At 41.9% G+C, this 18,891-nt stretch overlaps 1 protein-coding gene across 8 annotated transcripts in view; it reads left to right on the top strand.

The window, feature by feature from the left end:
• The window catches only part of foxp1b (forkhead box P1b), a 168,126-nt gene that overhangs the window by 102,962 nt on the left and 46,273 nt on the right, over positions 1–18,891 (top strand). For 7 of the 8 annotated variants that reach the window (XM_037099781.1, XM_037099779.1, XM_037099780.1 and 4 more), the window contains one exon: positions 7,062–7,229. In XM_037099781.1, coding sequence (XP_036955676.1) covers positions 7,062–7,229 — 168 coding nt within the window. Of the gene's footprint in view, positions 1–7,061; positions 7,230–18,165; positions 18,400–18,891 lie in introns of those variants that run through there. The other variant, XM_037099786.1, reaches the window with a different exon arrangement.

Below are 18,891 nucleotides of genomic sequence, written 5' to 3'. Positions count from 1 at the left end.
GTTTTCCATGTGGAGTGGCTTTTTGGAAATGGCATTAATTATATACTTACTGGGAAACCAGACTTTCCCTGCTTTGCATTGCAGATAAATGTCTGTATTACTGAGAAAAAGAGAAAGGGGGAAAAAATGCAATTAATATAAATAGACATGATCCTTGCTGCTTATCCGCTTACATGGTTAAAAATCACCCCCTGCCAAAATATAAAAAAATAAATGCATTTCAATTAAAATGACAAGTATTCCAAGTGAATTCCATTACTATATGTTTGCATAGGCAACGACGCTCCACCACCACATCCGTCACATTGTGAATATAGAACAAGTTGTGCCCTCAGCTTTTCCGATTTCATTGCCACTGGCAACGAGAGCCAATATAATTTATGAAATGACTGAATAACTTTCTTGAGCGGCCTGTGGAAGGACAGCACATTAGCTTAGCATATTAGCAACTTACGTGGAGGAGTTGGCCTGACTTGGTAAGGCTCCCCACTGAGGAGCAGAGGGCCTTGCCTTTGAAAAGGGAAACAGCAGAAGTGATAAATGTCAGGTGAGCTGCAACGTGTGATCAGTCAGAAAGTCGAGCAGATAACCTTGACATTTAGGCTGCCGGTGCTGGAGCCCCGCAGAGGCTGCAGGGTGACACCAGAGGGCCCGGTGTCTTCTGAGCCGGACTACATTAAGAGCTAACCTATTAGCCATGTTGTTGCTGGCTTGTCTCTGGGCCACACTCTCCTGACTATTAAAGGCTGTTGAAACGGGGCTGCTGAGTAAATACACTGAAGCACACACGCGCGCGCACACACACACACACAAGTGCAGAAACACACAAACAGATGCACATCTCGTTCCTTCTCCTTTTCTCTGAGTGGCCGCAGGGATCCGGTTACACCTGCCTGCACATCTTCTAGCAATTAGGAGCAATCTGCTTGAAACCATTTCACGTTCAAGGTCTCCGCCAGCTGTGGCAAGAGGAGCCGGACGTTTATAGAACCACAGAGGTCTCCCTGTTGATGGGCCTGAACAAACAACACTGTCCCGTTTTGCACCGTCTGACTCCCGATGGAGACACCCTGAACTTTTTCCACTCAACATTTACTCTGTTTTCTGTGGACCTTCTGTAACATTCCTTCCTATTTATCTGTCCTTCAGAAAATGTGATGTGATTGGTGTGTGTCCATCACACTTGGAGGATCCTTTATACACACTTAGATTTGGCCTGTTGGTACCTTTTTTGATTGGAGCCGTGGGTCAGTAGAGTTGGATAGAATTAGGACACAAAGGAGACACGTACAGTAGCTGTAAAGTGTAATTTTTTTGTCATAGTGTGAAAGAGGTGCAGTGAGTGAGGGATTCAGCAGAGAGCAGACTTGACTGTGTGGCAGTGCTCTGAGCTGGGATTTGTAAGACACCCAGAGCTGGCTTTAGCAGCAGGAAACCCCAAAGCCTGTAAATAATCCACATGTGCAGACTGCACATAAAGACATCCAGTACTTAGCAGTTCCCTTATCACAGCGTGATAGCCCAGGGACATAAGAGACGCTCCTGCCTCTATTCACTAATATGGTGTGAAAGTAGTTGCAGATAAAACGCCTGTTGTTTATTGAGGAAGTTGCGTTAACACGGGGGAAGAGGGTGTGAACTTTGAACACATTTGGAATGGGGGGAACATAAAAGAGGACTGCAAATGACAAGGATACCGAATTGCACCGGCTTTGTCGCTGATAAAAACCTTTGTCATGTGCTGGAGGGTGTTTTCTAATCAAAAGCACCTGGAGGGTTCACTCTGTCCATGGTGTGTGTGTGTGTTTGCGCGTGTGTGTTTGTTTGTGTGTACTTGTGTGCATATAGACCCACTAACAGTGAATGAATGTATGCTTTGGGTGTTTATGCGTCTGTCTCTGCAGTTTTGTTTCTGTTACCAGTAGCAGGGCTAGACAGTATGTCAGTATTACCTTTATCGTCATATGAGACTATATATCATCTTAGAATTTTGATTGTTATATCTTAAAATTATGTAAATTTTGCATTACTGTACAGTTATGTCATTCTCTTGATTTACCACTGTTCTTCTTGTTCTAGTGGTCATTATATCCACATTATTTATCAAGCATCTATTTGTAGTAACATTTTGTGAAAGCACCAGTTGTAGTCTAGTTAAAAAAAGAAGGATTTTAAGTTGCATACACCTCAATACAACTTTACACTCTCAATGAAGGGCTGACCAAAGTGGGGCCAACAGGCCAAATGTGGCCCACCAGATGTTTTCAGTACAAAATTACAATTAGTGAAGCTCCAACACTGAACTACCAACACCATCACCATAAAAGTATACACTGTTCTGTAAGGTCTGTGCATTGTAAACTAGGCCCACCTGATATGTAAAAAAAAAAATAAATCATATTGCGATAATTGTGACAGATTATGCGATTTTGATATGATTCACAATTAGTGGGAATGATTGTAACGATTGACATTTTCACTGGAACAAAAAAACGGTCAAAATCTGGTTGTTGGGACATTTGTTGCAGTCTACCCTATACCCAGCAAACATGTTCTTAGATCTGGAGAACAAGATTTTTTTTTAATCAGGACACCTTTATCCAAAAAGGGTAATTGCTCTTTGTCACGTTGCGATTTTGATTATATTGTGATTTGTTGTGCATCCCAATGAGGGCTGTAAGTAGTGCAAAGAAGCAATGGAGCTAGCGCAAAGAAATAAAAACAAATACTGTATAAATATAAAAGATAATGTATTTTTTTTGTTTATTGGTCAGCCTTAAAGATAATATATACAGTACAAAAGTATGATCCGGTCCAGTTCATTTTTCTCATGTATAGCACAGTTCTCAGGGCGACCTACTGTAGTTATTATGATGATAGCACAGAGACAACATGCTGTTTCCCTCATCTCTCTGTGCTTCAGACGCCTTTTGCCTGTCATCAGCTTCCAGTTTATCACATTCGCCTGGAGCAGCTCATACACTCGCATGTCTATCAAGCGTCCAGTACCTTTGAATGGAAGATCAAAAGAAGATAAATTCCAGAGGAGAAGGAGCAGAAGGAAGAGGAGGAGGAGGAGAAGCAGGGGGCGAGCTCTGAAATGGAGGAGTGGTTGCTGTGTAAACATGGCAGTGACAGGTCACAATAGGTTATTTTAGCCCAGCATTAGGCCTCTCAAAGGCATGCCAGCTCCAGTGGCCTTTTTAAAATACAAACATGACAGCAACATTCCTGAACAGTGGAGTGGAGCTCACAACACAGGTTCTCAGCCCACTCGTCCTCTTTCTCTCATTGTTTTCAATGGCGGCAACAGCGTTCACCCATCTCGCATCTTTGGCTGTCAAACGTCACATAGAGCAGTTGTTAAGGCAGGCATGTGCTGTCAGGCAGCGGTAAGACTTCGGTTAATTCTCCTGTGTCAAGATGATTGCTGACTGTGTTTTAAAGTGCGTGATCACATAATTATTGCCCTTACTTTAATGTGATGAAGCTGTTGACATGAACATTAGGAGGCTGTGTTCATTTTCCCCCTATTCATGTGATGTCGCAGAAGGCCGTCATCGTTTGAAATGTCATGTGGCTCGGTCGCTTCAAGCTTAACACATCAGGCATTACCTCAGTTCAGTCATAATCATCCCACGTCGTGTAACTTTGCTGTAACCAAACGATGCACACATAGACGGTGTGAGTACAGACACACATGTCTGGACACCGTGTCTGTCAGTCTGACACGTTATCTAGTGCGATTGCATGTCTGATGCTCACTTTGAGTCACTCGTGTTTATATCGCAACACGAGCAACAAAATCATGAGAATAACGTACTCGTAAACAGCCCACTGTTGGAACGGCGCACATTACTTCAGCGCAACAATTTCTTTATCTACATGTGGTGACTGATCGTCAGGCAGGTTTACAGTCTGCTGCTTTTATATAAAGATGACAGTGAAAGAAGACTTCCCAGAACTGTATCTCTTCATCCATTACTGTTGACTCAACTCTCTTTGTTCCAACACCCTCAGTTGTAAACCCAGACACACACAACGCACACACATTTCACTGCATGTGTCATCAGTAAGAGCGGAAAAGAAAACAGCTAACTTTGTTTACTCTTCAGTGTGCCCGTAATACCACGCCTTGGGCGTTGTGAATTACAGCTTTTATCTGTCTTTTGAATTTCCTTTTGAATATCAGCGTTTCTCTGTCTTAGTCATGTGAACTTTGTGATCACTCGACCTGTCATTGTTTGTAGCTTACCAGAGCTGCTAATGCAACATATTCACACTATCTTCTCAGCCAAATTATATGGTTGATATGAATTTTGTTTGAACCCTTGTGACTTCAGTAACTTTGATACTCTGAGTTGATGCTGCAATATTTTATTTATTTATTTATTTATTTATTTATTTATTGATTTATTTATTGATTTATTTATTTACAGGTTTTTCTGTATATTTCTCTTCTTTAGATTTTTTTGGTATAACTTGTATGGCAACACACTAAGATAACCGCCATTAATATATGTTAAAATATATAGTTAATTCGACTTTGGTTAATAGTTATTTCACTATTAACAAACAATAAAATGCTTTATAAACCAGTTATTAGACAATTGTACCAGCTTGTAAATATCAGTAGCAACTTTATAATGACTATCCAGATAATGTTTGTAGATGTGCTTATTAACCATTTACAAAGTATTATCAAGATTAGTTGCAACATAATCAATTTACTAAGCATTTTTTTAAATTTAGTTGCAACTAAGGTTAATAAACTTTTACAACTGCATCATAAATGATTTATTAAACATTTCATTGTTTGTTATCAGTGAAATACATATTGACTAGGAGTTAATTTACTGTTATTTTACCATGTATTAGTGATGGTTATTATGAAGTGAGTGGAAATCTATAGAGGACTAAAACTGCCAACATAAAAAATTGATTAAGCACAAAAAATTGCTCAATATATAAGTTACTACATCATCAAATGGACTTTAAATTATATTAAAAATTAATGTAGGCATTAGTTAATTTAGAACATGTTATTTAGATTGTTATTCGCATTTAAATTTGCATCTTTATCTATTTGTTTCAGTTTCCCTTTTATGTACTTTTCAATTTAACTTACAGTTTTGTTTATTCAATTATACTTACTACTTTAAAGCATTTCCCTACCTATTTTTTCCACAAACTTTTTTATTTCTGTATTTTATTTTATTCTATTTTTTTTTTTAATTCATGTATTCATTAATTTTTTGCAGTTTCAGTCCATGACAGAAATCAAGGGGATGTTTTCCGCCAATATTATAATTAAAATATTAAAATATTGATCTTTTATTTTGATTACATAAATTAAAAAATTAATATACATTTTTTAATGTAACTAACTTCCAGTTACAGTTTTAACCACTCTGAAACAAATTGGTTTTAACAATAAAAAGTGTTTTTGCTGAAAATTTGTCTCCACGCTCTTTTGACCGCAAGACACTATCTCACGATACCTGGTATTAGTATTTTTCAGATCCCCTCCCCAGGTCCCGTCAGTTCACACCATGTTGTTGTTTCTGATTTTTCCACCAGATTGTACGTCGCTTTGGAGAAAAAGCTAAATACCCAAAATGTAAATATTGCCTTTGTGTGGGAGTGAATCTTGCTCACGTAGTTCTTAGTTTCAATTTATACACTTTCTTTATGAGTATGCTTGCACACGGGGGTTTCCCCTTCCCCACAAATTTCGAGGCGGAGGACAATTAGGCATGCATTGCTCATTTGCCTTCACACAAGAGCTCAGAAAGACAGAAACGGACAGAGACGAGGAGAATTTATGTACTTTAAAGTTAAGCCTGGTGAAATGCCAGGAGTGTGGCCTCTTTGTAGCCTGTGGTCATATTTATGCCTCATGATGTCATCCGACAGCCGTGTGTTTGGGAGGGTCAGCACACACACCCACGCACAGACCATCATACAGCTGTTCGCTCCTCTCCCCGCTCTGTCTTAAAGTATTGTCAGACTTTACTGGCACTAAGACCAGTTCTCAGACTTATCTCGATCTCTTCATCCGTCCACAGAGCTTTCTATTTGCCCTTTCCCTGTAGACATCTTACTTTCACACAGTCTTTCACAGGTTTCACTCACTTGTTCACACGTCGCTCTAACTTTTTTTTTTCTCTCTCTCACTGTCTTCTCATTAAACATTCCACCGTTTACTTTTCTAATTTCTGAACTTTCTCAGATGATTGAGTGGACAACTTGCAGACCGTCCATCTGCGAGATGAGCTTGGATGTGCCCCTGACTGTTTGTTTAATTGTGGGAGCAATCGTCTGAGGGACATGGAAAGAATGAGGCCAGTTATTTACCCAGATGGTTTACTGGTGGAGGTGTGAGGCTGGCCAGCTCACTGTGGGAACACAACGCTTGCTTTTCTTGGTATCGCTGACCGTTTTCAAGACCACTGTGTTTTTTTCCCCCCCAGCTCTCTCCGGCTTTGTTTGCTCTGGATGGCATGTTTGATTATTTATCGTAAGGGAAAAGGGAGTAGCTGGAGCAATAAACATGTGACTGCACTGTATTTTGTTTTCCACTGAGAAGGCCGTGTCCTTTAACAGATATTCGAGGCAGCCATGGAGCCTTTTATTTGGGGAGTTTGACTGAGCTAAAGGAGGATCAAAAGCTCTGATTAGTGTCTCTGTGACACGCATTTGTGTTTGCTGTAAGTGGAACTTATCAACAGATAAATATTTCTTCTGGATGGCTGCGCTTGGTTTCTTTGTCCTCTTTCTGTCCGTGAATTTGTTTTGACATCTGATCATTGTTCCCTGTGTGTTTGTGGAAGAAGTGTTTATGCCAGCCCTTTAGATTTATGGCCCTGAATGGGAGAGTATTAAACGATGGTCTGTAGTGTTTGTTTGTTATCTACCAGGCCAAGAGGGTATTGTTGTAAGGGGATACATCTGCTCTGATAATAGGCATCAAAGTGTTCTCGAGGGGCTTTTAGCATTTCGTCTTCTAGCCTTTCTATTGGACATTTGTTTAACTCTTTATTCGTATTTATCTCTATCAGGCTCTCCAAGTGGCTCGGCAGATCCTCCTCCAGCAGCAGCACCACCAACAGCAACAGCAGCAGCAGCAGCAGCAGCAGCAGCAGCAGCAACAGCAGCCCCATTCACAATCTCAACAAAACACTGGCCGCAAATCCCCCAAAGCCAATGACAAGCAGCAAAACCTCCAGGTACCGTCTCACACGCTCACTTATTTATTAACCCAACGATGATCAGAGGACTCTGGTATTTGACTTTGTGGTTGATCTGATGCAAAAACAAAAAATGAAGCAAACTTATGCAACTCTCTCTAGAACACAGTGTGCGAGAAAACAGTGCTGGGCTAAGTTCACAAACAGGAAATTAATATTGGCTGTGCAACATTTGCAGTTATGTATGCTCACGCATTTTGTGAGATTTAGCAGCACGCACAGGCACACATGCACGCACGATCAACCTTATGAGCCTGTACATGGAAATCAGCACTGTTGTGAAATATGTAGCCCAGAATGTTAGAAGAGCTTGGGTGAAGCCAGTGCCATTCACATGAGCTCATCCAGAATCACTCCAGTGCAGGAACACACATCAGCATGTGTAGCTGATCCTCTGACCTCTGCACTGGAAAAGGCCTTCTCTGTTGACCGCACTTATAGTTCAGGAGTTGCTCAGCTTTTGGGTGAAAGCAGGAGAAAAGTGTACATGAGGGAGGAGAGAGGGGGGAAATGAAAGCGCTCCATTCCTCCCACGGAGAGATGAATCGGGTCAAGCAGAGGAAACTCTTTCCCTGTTTGCCTGTCATCACACAGCAGACATAAAAGAGGAGGCAGGTCCCTACCACCAGCAGCAGGAGGTGCTGTAGAGCAAGCCCATAGGTGGGGTGGGTGATCCAGGTGGAGGGCTTGGAGGTAGAGGACATGCAAGGAGTGTGAAAGTGTGAGGACAGCTGTTTGAACCGTCTCTGTGATGCAAAGAGAAAAAGAACCTTTTTTTGTTTTTCATCTTGTTCTGCGTTCAATATGAATGGCGTGTCTGATGCAATATTTACGTTAATTTCGGATCAGCTGCCTCAGAGATGTATATCTATGTTTGAACAAGGAGTGCTTGTTTGTGTCGGTGTGAAATTGCAAACGACTTCAGGGCATATTTGGTAATTAATACGGAGGCCCTGTTCTCTATGTGTGTATATATATAATATTTAATACCCTTACTATTCCATTGGGGGCCCTTTTTAATGAGCTATTGTAGCAGCTAGGTCTAATGTCAGGTTGTGAAAAAGCCTCTTTGTTGTGCAGATGTCTTCGGAATAGCTCCAGAGGATGAAATATGACTGTGATGACCTTTCAGTTGTGTGCATATTTGTCAGGATTCAAATAAGTTGAAAGGATCAAACTAAACAGTTTCCCCAGCCTGGCAGGGAATTGTGCTGCAGAGGTCAACAGAGGGGACCACAACGGCAGATTCCAGCGTACAGCCAGTTGTTGGTACATAGTGAAGTACTAGACCATCTCCTGCAGACAAAGACAAAATTAAAATTCTAATTTATTAATGTATACAGAGAGCTTGGCCAAGCTGTCACTCAGCTATTGAAAAGAGAGTCGGGCCCTTTTTCCCCCGCTCCCTCCACCCCTCCCCTCCCCTCCCCTCTCCTGCCCGGTTCTTGTGAAGAGAGCACAGGCTGGCTGTAGTATCTAACTAACACTGTAAATTGCCTGCTCTCTAATGTCGTATGTTACGTTTTTCCGGGTTGAAACTGCCATTACGGAGAAGCCACAGGTCCAGACAAGTGTTTGTTTATCTGGGAATTACATATTCTGCTAATTAAACACACCCCAAACACACACACACACACACACACAGAGTTTAAAGCCAAGAGTTCATACATAAACATCAGTATGCCGTTCTGTGAGAGGATGTATTACATTTGTTTATTTTTGTTGAGTTTTTTTTTTTCTTTTTTCCTTTTCATGGTTTTCTGTTGGCGAGATTTCTCTTGTTTTGTTTTTTTTCCTCCCCTCTGTCTCACAAACACATTTTGTGAAACACCAGAGGTTGACGGTCTGAGACTCATCTCCTGTCCGCTTTTAAGAACAAACCTGTGCTTAGAGGAGCCCCCTTCACACAGAGCATTCCCTATCTCCATCACACAGCCTGGATAATGATTCTCTGTTGAGCTGGACTGGGTCATCAAAAGACATGATCCAACAATTATGAGGCTGTGTAGTAAGCTGACACCCCATAAAAGCACCTGATCTGCGGACGAGGCTCCATTCATCTCAGCGGTCTTCCCATTAGGCACGAGGAGATGTGCAGAGAGACTTTTACTCATTTGGAGATGTGACTCACTTTCCAATTCCTTCTTATTCAAGTCAAAAATAATGAAGCACGGTATATACAGAAGATCTGAAAAAAAGGTGACCTGCATAGAGTAGTGGAAGGGGGAAAAATATGAGTCAAACAAGCCTCAGAATCCTTGATCAGCATTAAATGGCTCTTTGGTTTTATCTCCCCAACAGGGGTGCTCCCCACATCCCCCTCACCCCCACTCCGCCCACCCCTGCCTCTGGATGAAGATGCCTCTGCCGTATACTCAGCAGCCTAGAGGTGCTTTAATCAGACTGGATATACAAACAGCTGCTATGCAGGCTGGAAAGCAGCTAAACATACTTGACTGGTCAAAAAGCCAGTAAATTACATTGACAGAATGACACGTGTGATTAAAAGAATCCGTGGCGCTTTTACCTTTCTGCGCTCCACACCTACAGTGGCACGACGACGAGAGCCGGCAACTCCCACCCCGCTAATTACCATTATCAGTGAAATGGTAGGGTTTGACTCATTAGTTCCATGTGCATTTAATTAGAGGCAGGCTGAAATTGGATTTAACTTATTACTTTTTCATGGATCACTTTCTTGTCATCACTTCAAATTGGATTGCAGCCCCAGGTAACTAATTATGCCAGCCGCAGGATCAGGAGTGGAGAAATAGGTAATTAGGAACAACACTGTCGGACCCTCGCTGATAGTCCACCAGCACTGAGGTGGGAGGAGGGGGAAATTGAAGCTCGTTTGTGGCGTTGCTCACGAGCCCGGCTGGTTAACTAGACCTCATTGCAAGAGATCCTAGGTAGGCATCCACCTCCTACAGGGGATTATGTGGCATTCAGCTGGGCTGAAGATGTTGTGTCAACATGGAGTCTTTCCTATCAGTGTAATGCCCAGATTATGCTTGTTTCCCGTCCAGGATTGTGCCTGAGATTGGCCCTCATTATTCACGTCACTGGTACAGTGTGAGGAATGGCCGGCAGCCAGCTGAAGCTCCCTGTGTGGACGCCGCATGAATGACATTGACTGGTTTCTGTCTGTAGTACGTCTGCAGCGATTCTAATGAGAACACATGAATGGCCAGTTTGAGGAGAGGCAGGTGGATGATGTGGGAAAGTAAAGATATTCTTCACACATGTGTAGTTTTCACTTGTGATTCAGAGCAGCAGTAGTCTGCGTATAGAGAGGGGTAAAGGAAAATGATAACACCACTTTACTCACTATTGAGAGCTTTCATCTTTAAGTGAGCTTCTTTACAAAAGATTGGAAGCTGAAAGAATATCACAATCCTCTGAGTTTCATTGTTTTTTCATATTTATTGTAATTATGGGATGGCCTTTTTGTTTTGAAATGAGAAGCACCACTCAGTATTCTCTGATAAATGTTGCATTGAACATTTCCATGATGTCAAAGGTGCATCACTTGTTATTCTTCAGAAACAGAGAGACTACTGATAATGTTTTAAAACCATGCCAGCAGACTATTTTCTTATCTATACTATTACCAGTTGAAACCACAATCCACGCTTCTTACTTCTCCTTTTTCTCTTCTCTTCTTTTCTCTGTCTCTCCTTGTGTTTTTTCACCATAGTGTACAGCCTCACAGAGGGCATCTCCAGGTCAAAAGATAATGTCTTTTCAGTTTACAGGATGAAAGCCTTTTAAGTTGTAGAGCGCCCCTCCGACGCCCCTCCTCCCCACGTTTGCTCTTCACATCCTTCATTTGCGGTCTGTTGGGGGGAAGCGTGATGTGACACAATCCAGCGGCCAAGCCTCTGTCTGACAGTACGGGGAGAAGCCGCCGGCTCTCTTTCTCTCTCCCTCTCCTACTGTTTTTGCAGTAGGCCCATGGCATTGTCCTGACACATGTATACCACAGCGCTCCAATCTGTAAGTCATTAGAGCACTAGGCCGAAGCCTGTCAGCTGGAGCTCAGCCAGTGCTGCAGGGCGATCTGAGGCAGCAATTCGAGGTGTTCCCGCAGACCGGTCGGCCCAAAGTGGTACGGCAGTGTGGCGGCCCACCGGCGAGGTGACGGTTAGCAGAAGTCTGGATTTATGTTCTGGGTTTAGTTGTCCTGAAATCAAAATTAACTTTACACAAGGGAGACTTGGCCAAGACAACTGGAGTGTTTTCATGTTCAGCCTAAATTCATTGGAAGCATTTTAGATGAGAAAAGAATACTGACAGGAGGAAAAACAGTGTAAGAGAAGAAGTGCTGAACACAGAGAGACAGAAGGAGTGGTGGCACCCTCTCAAAACTTGTTGCCAAGCTTGCCAAGATTAGCTGGTCTATTAGAGTTCAAACCTCTGTTGGTTGATCAAGTTGATTATTTTGTGGATATAACCACAATTAACACAAGTGTTCATAGCTTGTACCTTTTTTCAAAGTGTTCCAACTAAAGTGTATCAATACTTAAACTTTCACATTAAGATTAGAAGATTGATTAAACTCATCTGTCTGTATAGTAAATTTGTAGTAGTGTAGTGTGGCTTAGCTTAGCTTAGCTTAGCTTAACATAAAGACTGATACAGGGGGCGAAAAAAACTAGCTTGGAGGCGTGTCGTCAACAGGAAGTTGCAAGGGAAACAAAAGAGACTCCAGGAAGTTAAACACACTGAGTTTTTGGCACCCTTCAGCAGAGTCTGGTAAGCTTTTTACCCCTGTTGCTAGCCTTAAACCGCCTTTTCATCTCACAATAGTATCGTAAAAAGGACTGACATTACACTAGCTTTGCTTTTTTCCTTCTAAACCAAATGCCGGCATAATTCTGCACCAGTGTGTGTTTTTGGATAACTTGCCACCATTCCGGTCGCAAAAGAGGCGTAACATGTAACACAACCGGGCATGTAACTATGTGTGTGTCCCATCTTTCCATCACACACTTTATAAACAGACGTTGATTGGGCTCTGCGACTCCCTCCACTAGGACTCAAAGGCATTGACCAGGCTATGTAAAATGGGCCTTTGAGGTAAGCTATGCTAATCGTCTGCTTCCTCTAGTGTCAAATTTAATATACACAATTATACATACGAACAAACAGCACAACATAAAACTATTCCTCTAAGAGACGTGGTGTTTTTTGTTTAATCTTTTTGAATACACTATGGTGAAATTATAATTGTTGGCATTATTTTGCTATCTGTGCTTCTCAAATGAGCGTTTGTTGACATGACTATTTTGGAGAAATGTCATTCAGAATAGCTGCCGTATCAGTCTGCGACAGTAAAATCCTACAATTCATCAGGTCTGTGCGTGATTCTCAGAAGGAGTTCATCACTTTGTGCTTGTAAAAAGTCTCAAGGTGATGCTGTAATGAACCCTCAGTTTGACGCGTGCATCGCTTTGAGGTGATACGATCTGTCAGGAATGATCAACACAACGCAGAGGCCGGTGCTCGCATGGAACCCCAGGATCAGTCCGTCTCTTTCGCTGCTTGTTTTCCTTGTCATATTGTAAAAATGTATTATGTGTATATGTATAGATTAGAACCAGGTTTGGGATAATCCTGTCAGAATGAAGTCATCTGTCCCAATTCCACAGCCGAGCAGAGACTGGGGGGGGCTGCTGCGTTAGGAGCTCTCTCCCAGCCAAGACGATGACTGTCGAATTGACTCCAGTCACAGTGCTGGGAGCCACTTACCATTTTCAGGACCCTTTTTTCATTTCAGGCCTGATGTTTCCCTTCAAGCAGTGAACCCTCTCAACCCTCCACCCCACTCAGTCATCCACCCAGCTAACACACACACACACACACACACACACATACACCCCCTAAATTTTGTTGTATCTTTGTGTCATCCTCTGGCACTATGTCTTGATGTCAAGCGTGTGTTGTTTGGAGTGATTCACACGCCCTTTGCTGAGGGGTGGAAGGATGGATGGATGCACAGTCGACCATAGCATTAATAAACACTAACAGCTATGCAAGGTGCAGTCAAGTCAGCATCAGCTCTCGATGCAGTTTGGGTGTCGTCGCACAGTTTTGACAGCTCGGCAATTCTCTGATTCCATTTTCACTTTTTCTTAGGGCTTGCAAAGAGAAATACTGTCTCGCTCAGACAGCACGAGAGAGATCCAGAGGCAGAAGGGCCTCCAGCCACATTAGGACATAATTTGGAGTTGTATTTTATGTTTGTGTTGGACACGGTTCATAGCCTAGTCTTCCATATAGCTGCAGCCAATCTGCAGAAAGCTTCAATCCAAAGTAACAATAGTTTGCTGTTGCATTGAGATTTTTGCCTTATTAGTTCAAAGAAATTAATATGAAGAGAGCTCATTTTTATCTGTTCAGTGTAAACTTACAGTGACATCACATCATTTTTAGACTACCATTTTTAAGTCCAGATTTTGGCATTACAGTTGTTGTCGTCTTGGTTTGTCAAGCCACAAGTGACTGTACCGGACAAGAAGTTGGAGCTGGAGAAATCCCGATTGGATCTGATTCTGGGCATTCTGTGGTAGCTATTAATCAGGCAAGCCTTAACGTCTATTTTACTCCAAATGGGTTGATAATTTACAAAATGAAAATGATGCTGTGTTGAAGAGGACTTGAAACTAATGATTGAGACGAAACAGTCATTAGTAAACTTTTTATTGAGGTAATAAATCAAGTGAGAATTAGGGTCATTTTCGCATAAGCTTTCATACAATCAGACTGCATTTTGCAACCAGTGGAGATGGCCCTTGCTGGTCATTAAAATACTGCAGGTTTAGGGCTCTTCATTTTAGGTTCTCTTTTCAGAGCTCTGACCATATTTTATAGTCAATGATCTGTTACCTCCAGGAATGTTCCTGAGGACATTTATTGGTGAGTGTTGGAAACATGATGGACTTGCAAATAGTGTTTAATAACACCGCAGAAAAGGTTAGCTAAACACTTAATCGCAGCGGTGCTGTAGGCTTACTGTGTGTCCTACATTTAGAGTCTTCCTTAAAAAGTCATGACACGAGCCACCCACAGACAAACTTGCGTGTACTTTGCTAGAATGTGAAGATATTCATCTAAATCTCTTGTATTTTTATATGCATATCAGACCTTGTAAATTACAGTATGATATGTTTAAACGAAGATTCAGAGTTTTCATGTCCTCAGATTTAGTGGTCAGGTTATTTTTTTACCTCTACAGCCCACACAAAAACAAGTGTTATTGCTTATCAAAAATACAATTTTTGTGCATTAATATAGATTCTGATCTCAAATCAGAGATGAATCAATCACCAAACAAGATGAGGCAGAAAAATTCCCCCACCTCCTCATAATGTTGCTCAAACCCAAAAGTGTTCTTGTTTTGACTAAGTGAAAAACCACACTAGACGTTATACACTGGCTGGCATAGCTCCTCAGGAAATTTTGCAAATACGGAGTTTACATGTGCTGACTAAACAATGTGTTCCTGAATACTGAAATTAAAAGTAAATAACCAAACCCATATAAAATAGACCAGGAGGAACACGGTGACTCAGCCGTGACTTACTGTAACTGCATTGTGCTTCAGGTGATAACCTCATTCACTCCAAATATGACAAATATGACCAAGTATCAGAGGGAGTATCGGTGGGTTGCAGATGTTGAACGCTGAGTTCACTGTTGTGACATTTCTGTAGAAATACACTTTATTTTAAAACACAGCACCATCAATCAATAAAAACCCACAGCATAAAAACAATGAGGTGCTTTCACTTGAGTAAGGGACAAGGGAATGGAAAAATGAACAAAATATGAAATAAATGCAGTTTGCAAACAAAAGATTCAGAGCTGACTTCATTGTCACTTTTGTCATATGTACATAATAAATAGAAAATTGAAATGCTGCTTTAAAACAAGGCAGAAAAAGAGCCATTGAAGAAGAAGAAAATATTTTACATATTTAAAAAGTAAAGGGTTTGACAGGGACAATAACAAGACAATGAGGAAGGAAAGAAACTGCAACAATAACATTTAGAGTGCACACGTTCAAAAGCCGGCGTGTTAAGCTTTGATGTAATTAAAGATACCTTTGGTTTTTCATATCACTAGACTTCACAACAGAAACACGGAGGAAACGTTCCACCGCTTCAAAAATATTTTTTTTTGTCTGCTGTTGTTTAACTGCTACAGAAATGACACTGTGCAGGCTCTCTGTGGTCTCGGTGCGAGTGAGTGGGTCTCCGAAGTCAGACTTTCTGAATTGCTATAAGTCTGAGTTTTTACCGTGGCTTGGGAAAATAGCAGTTTGTAAGTGTGTGATTTACGTCTGCGATGAAATGCGCCTCTTTCGACTTTGAGGGGACAGTGTTGAAATAATAGAAAGAAATGATGGAAAAGATCACGCATTATGGTGGTGTTGTTGATCCAAAAGGTATATTTGTTGCCGTGGTGATATTATATAGAGCAGCTGTTATTTATATAGGTCCCACACCTGCCCTGCCGACTCCCACCATCAGTAAACAATGATTTACTTTACACCCACACAGGGAAACAGACCGTGTTTGTTTTCTCATGACAATGGTCCAGGTCACTGGAGTCTTTCAAGAAAAAAGGAACGACTGTAGTTGTTGTATTTTCCTCCGCTTCTCTCCTTCTCTCTCTGTAGTAGCAGTAAGACACTGGTTGGCATGCCGGTGTAGCTTATTCACTGGCTGCATTAGTGTTTTGGGAAGGCTTTGTAATTGGAGCCGAGCCGTTATCTTTAACAAAGAGCCAGGCGGAGCAGAGCCCGGGCCAGACCAGACGTTAACTCATACTTTCACTCTAACTCAAGCAGGAAATGGGAGTATTTTATAATGTCATCCACTCTGTCATGAACACAATCGCTCAGTACTCTCTGTAAACTATCACAGGGGACGCCGGTTCAGGGCTCAAGGATATTGATGTTTCCCTGTGCACAAGAAAGGGGGGAAAAAAAAAAAAAAATCTATATAGCGTGTGTATCACATCGACACATATGTGTAATTATTTTACATAGCGCAGGCACAGAGGCAATGGATTAGAAAGACAGTGTGTGAGAGGAGAAGCTTGAACTGTGCGTCTGCTAAATTTATCATGAGGCCTTTGGGAGCGTTGAAATGAGAACAGTGGCCTATTACTGCTAAGAAGGTGTTTTATTGAGAATACGCCGACATGCCACCCCAGGGAGAGTGCCGGGGGAGAAGAGTGTGGCCATAGCCTAAACCACTTTGTGCATGTGTGTGTTTGTGTGTGTGTGTGTGTGTGTGTGTGTGTGTGTGTGTGTGTGTGTGTGTGTGTGTGTGTGTGTGTGTGGAGTGCAGTTGTAAGCACATGCCTGCACGTCACTGTCTTTTTGTGTGAGCCGTCTTGAGGGTGTCAGATAGAAAATAAAAGCGTCCTTTTCTCCCACTTAATTATTCACTCTGATATGTATTGGAATTGTCACTTTTGACACTTGAGGTGTCCCAGTCAATAATTTATATAGGTCAGGCCAGCTTAGCAGAGCTCATTGTTAGTTATTAGCAGATGAGAGCAGTGGCTTGTTATGCAGGCGCTCTGTTTATTTTACCAGTGTGTTTGCGGACTGGAATGCATCCCGTGAACATTCCTTCATCCTCGGCCAAGGGTTTATAGCTGTTGATATGAGCTGTGTTTTAGAGCTCTGTTATTCAGCCCTGTGTTTATTGTCATGATAATTAACAAAGTGAGGTGTTAATCTTGCCCCATGCCTTCTTCTAATTCTTTGTTAAGTGGGTTGTGCGAGTTAGAGAACCTGGTTTTATTACTTACTAGATCCGATTAACAACTCATTCCACTTATTTATGTTTTTATTTTACTCTACAGTGAAATATATGAAGCGCTAAATGCTGCTAAATGTACAAAAAAAAGGGAGATTTTAATATAGTGTGTGTTGACAGGAGCCAGGCTCTGCATCCTCTCCTGGTGACTTCAGCAGGCTCTCCAGTAGGTGGCAGAGTCCTGTTTTCCTCCCCTGTCTCTTCCCCTTACCGAGTGCACACGGGTGTTAAAGAGTGTGATGATATTATGACAGCTAATTGCTCTCATTGGGATGGAGTTGGATGGATTGCATGGTAGCTGGTGTAATGTTAGCTATTAATGTAAGTGGTTTTTCGGCTTGTCTCAGGCCAAATTGTAGGATAAGTGTTTAAAAACTGGGGGAGAAAAAAAAAAGTTTATGCTGCTGTGGCTGATTTTATGACAAAAAAACACACACACAACTAGTTGCGTGCTCCAGTGCTGCAGGAGCACACATTAACATAAATGGAGGAAACAAAACAAACTGTTCTCATAAATACATTATTTTTAATGTAGAATAAAATGCATGTGTTATTGTCTCAGCTTGGGAAATCAGCAAAGGAGGAAAAAAAAAATCTAAATAACTCCAAAGAAATGTTCATGCATTTGTTGTTTGAACATGTGAAATGAGTTGTGTCTTTGTTCCGGCACTGTAAACAATTCCATTTAGCAGAACAATAAAGGGGCTGATAGCGGGGGCCAGCTTTCTTTCTTTCCGCTGGATAGCTGTGTTTACTTATCTGTTGTTTAATTAAAGGGCCTCTTTTCTTTAGGCTCCCATTGTTTCAATAGCACGGCCGGAGTCCCAGCAGGGGTCAAAGGGTTAACAGCCGTCAACTGTGTCTTTTATTTATTTTTTTTTTTTTTTAAAGGGGCCCTCACACAAAGGCACGGTTTCACCTGCAGCCCAGCCTGAGGCTCCCTATTGTGTGGCCCCATTTGAATTGATTATGTTTAGAGGGCTGCTTGTGATTGGTGGAGAAGGGCGTGGTTGATTGGATAGTTTTGTATCTTGTCAGCCAGGGAGCAACCTTGCGCGTGCAATCTGTCTGTATCCCGAGGAAGGTTGGAGACTCCACAGCACAGCACAGCAGCGCTCGTTCTCAGCTTCCCAGCCTGTGTGCCTCTACCTCTCCCTATCGCTCCCTCTCTCTCTCTCTCTCACTCTCTCTCTCTCTCTCTCTCTCTCTCTCTCTCTCCTTCCCTCTCCGCTCTGCTCTCCGCTCTGCTTCACTCCACACCGCGTGGCCCAGCACTCTGTTTACCCTGCCAGCTAAATGGAGTTTGTCAGGTTTGTCAATATGATTGATTTCTGTGATTTTGCCAGCTTTCTTGTGTAAAAAACTTGACAATTTAATTTGACCGGGGAAAAGGAGAAACGGAGGCTTTATTGTCTGTGTATCGTTGATGTTCTGTCATTGTAATTGGTTAATTTTGTCATGCAGTTTGTATGAGGGAAGCCAGTTATGTGGGATTTACTCTGCCATGGGGACGCTGACAGTTTACAGTCTTGTTCTGACAGGAGAGACACAGTGAGCAGGTGTCATGTGCTTTAGATATGCTGTATCAGAATGTTTGGACTTTATGGATTTGTAGCTTATGTTTATTTGTGTCTTGTGCTGCGGATGGTTTTCAGATCTTCACTTTTAGTTCAACCAACAGTTTCTCTTGGGCTGCCTGTTTGTCAGTTAGTGTATTGTGTACGAAACCATTTACAACAAGTTCCTGACTGACAGTACATACTGTTTGTTTAGTGTTGTTTACCTAACTGATGGTGTGCTAA

This window comes from Acanthopagrus latus, chromosome 6 (assembly GCF_904848185.1).
Source record: "Acanthopagrus latus isolate v.2019 chromosome 6, fAcaLat1.1, whole genome shotgun sequence".
Classification (NCBI taxonomy): Eukaryota; Metazoa; Chordata; class Actinopteri; order Spariformes; family Sparidae; genus Acanthopagrus; species Acanthopagrus latus.
Note: the sequence above shows the minus strand (reverse complement) of the source record. Positions and strands in the feature narration are given on the sequence as shown.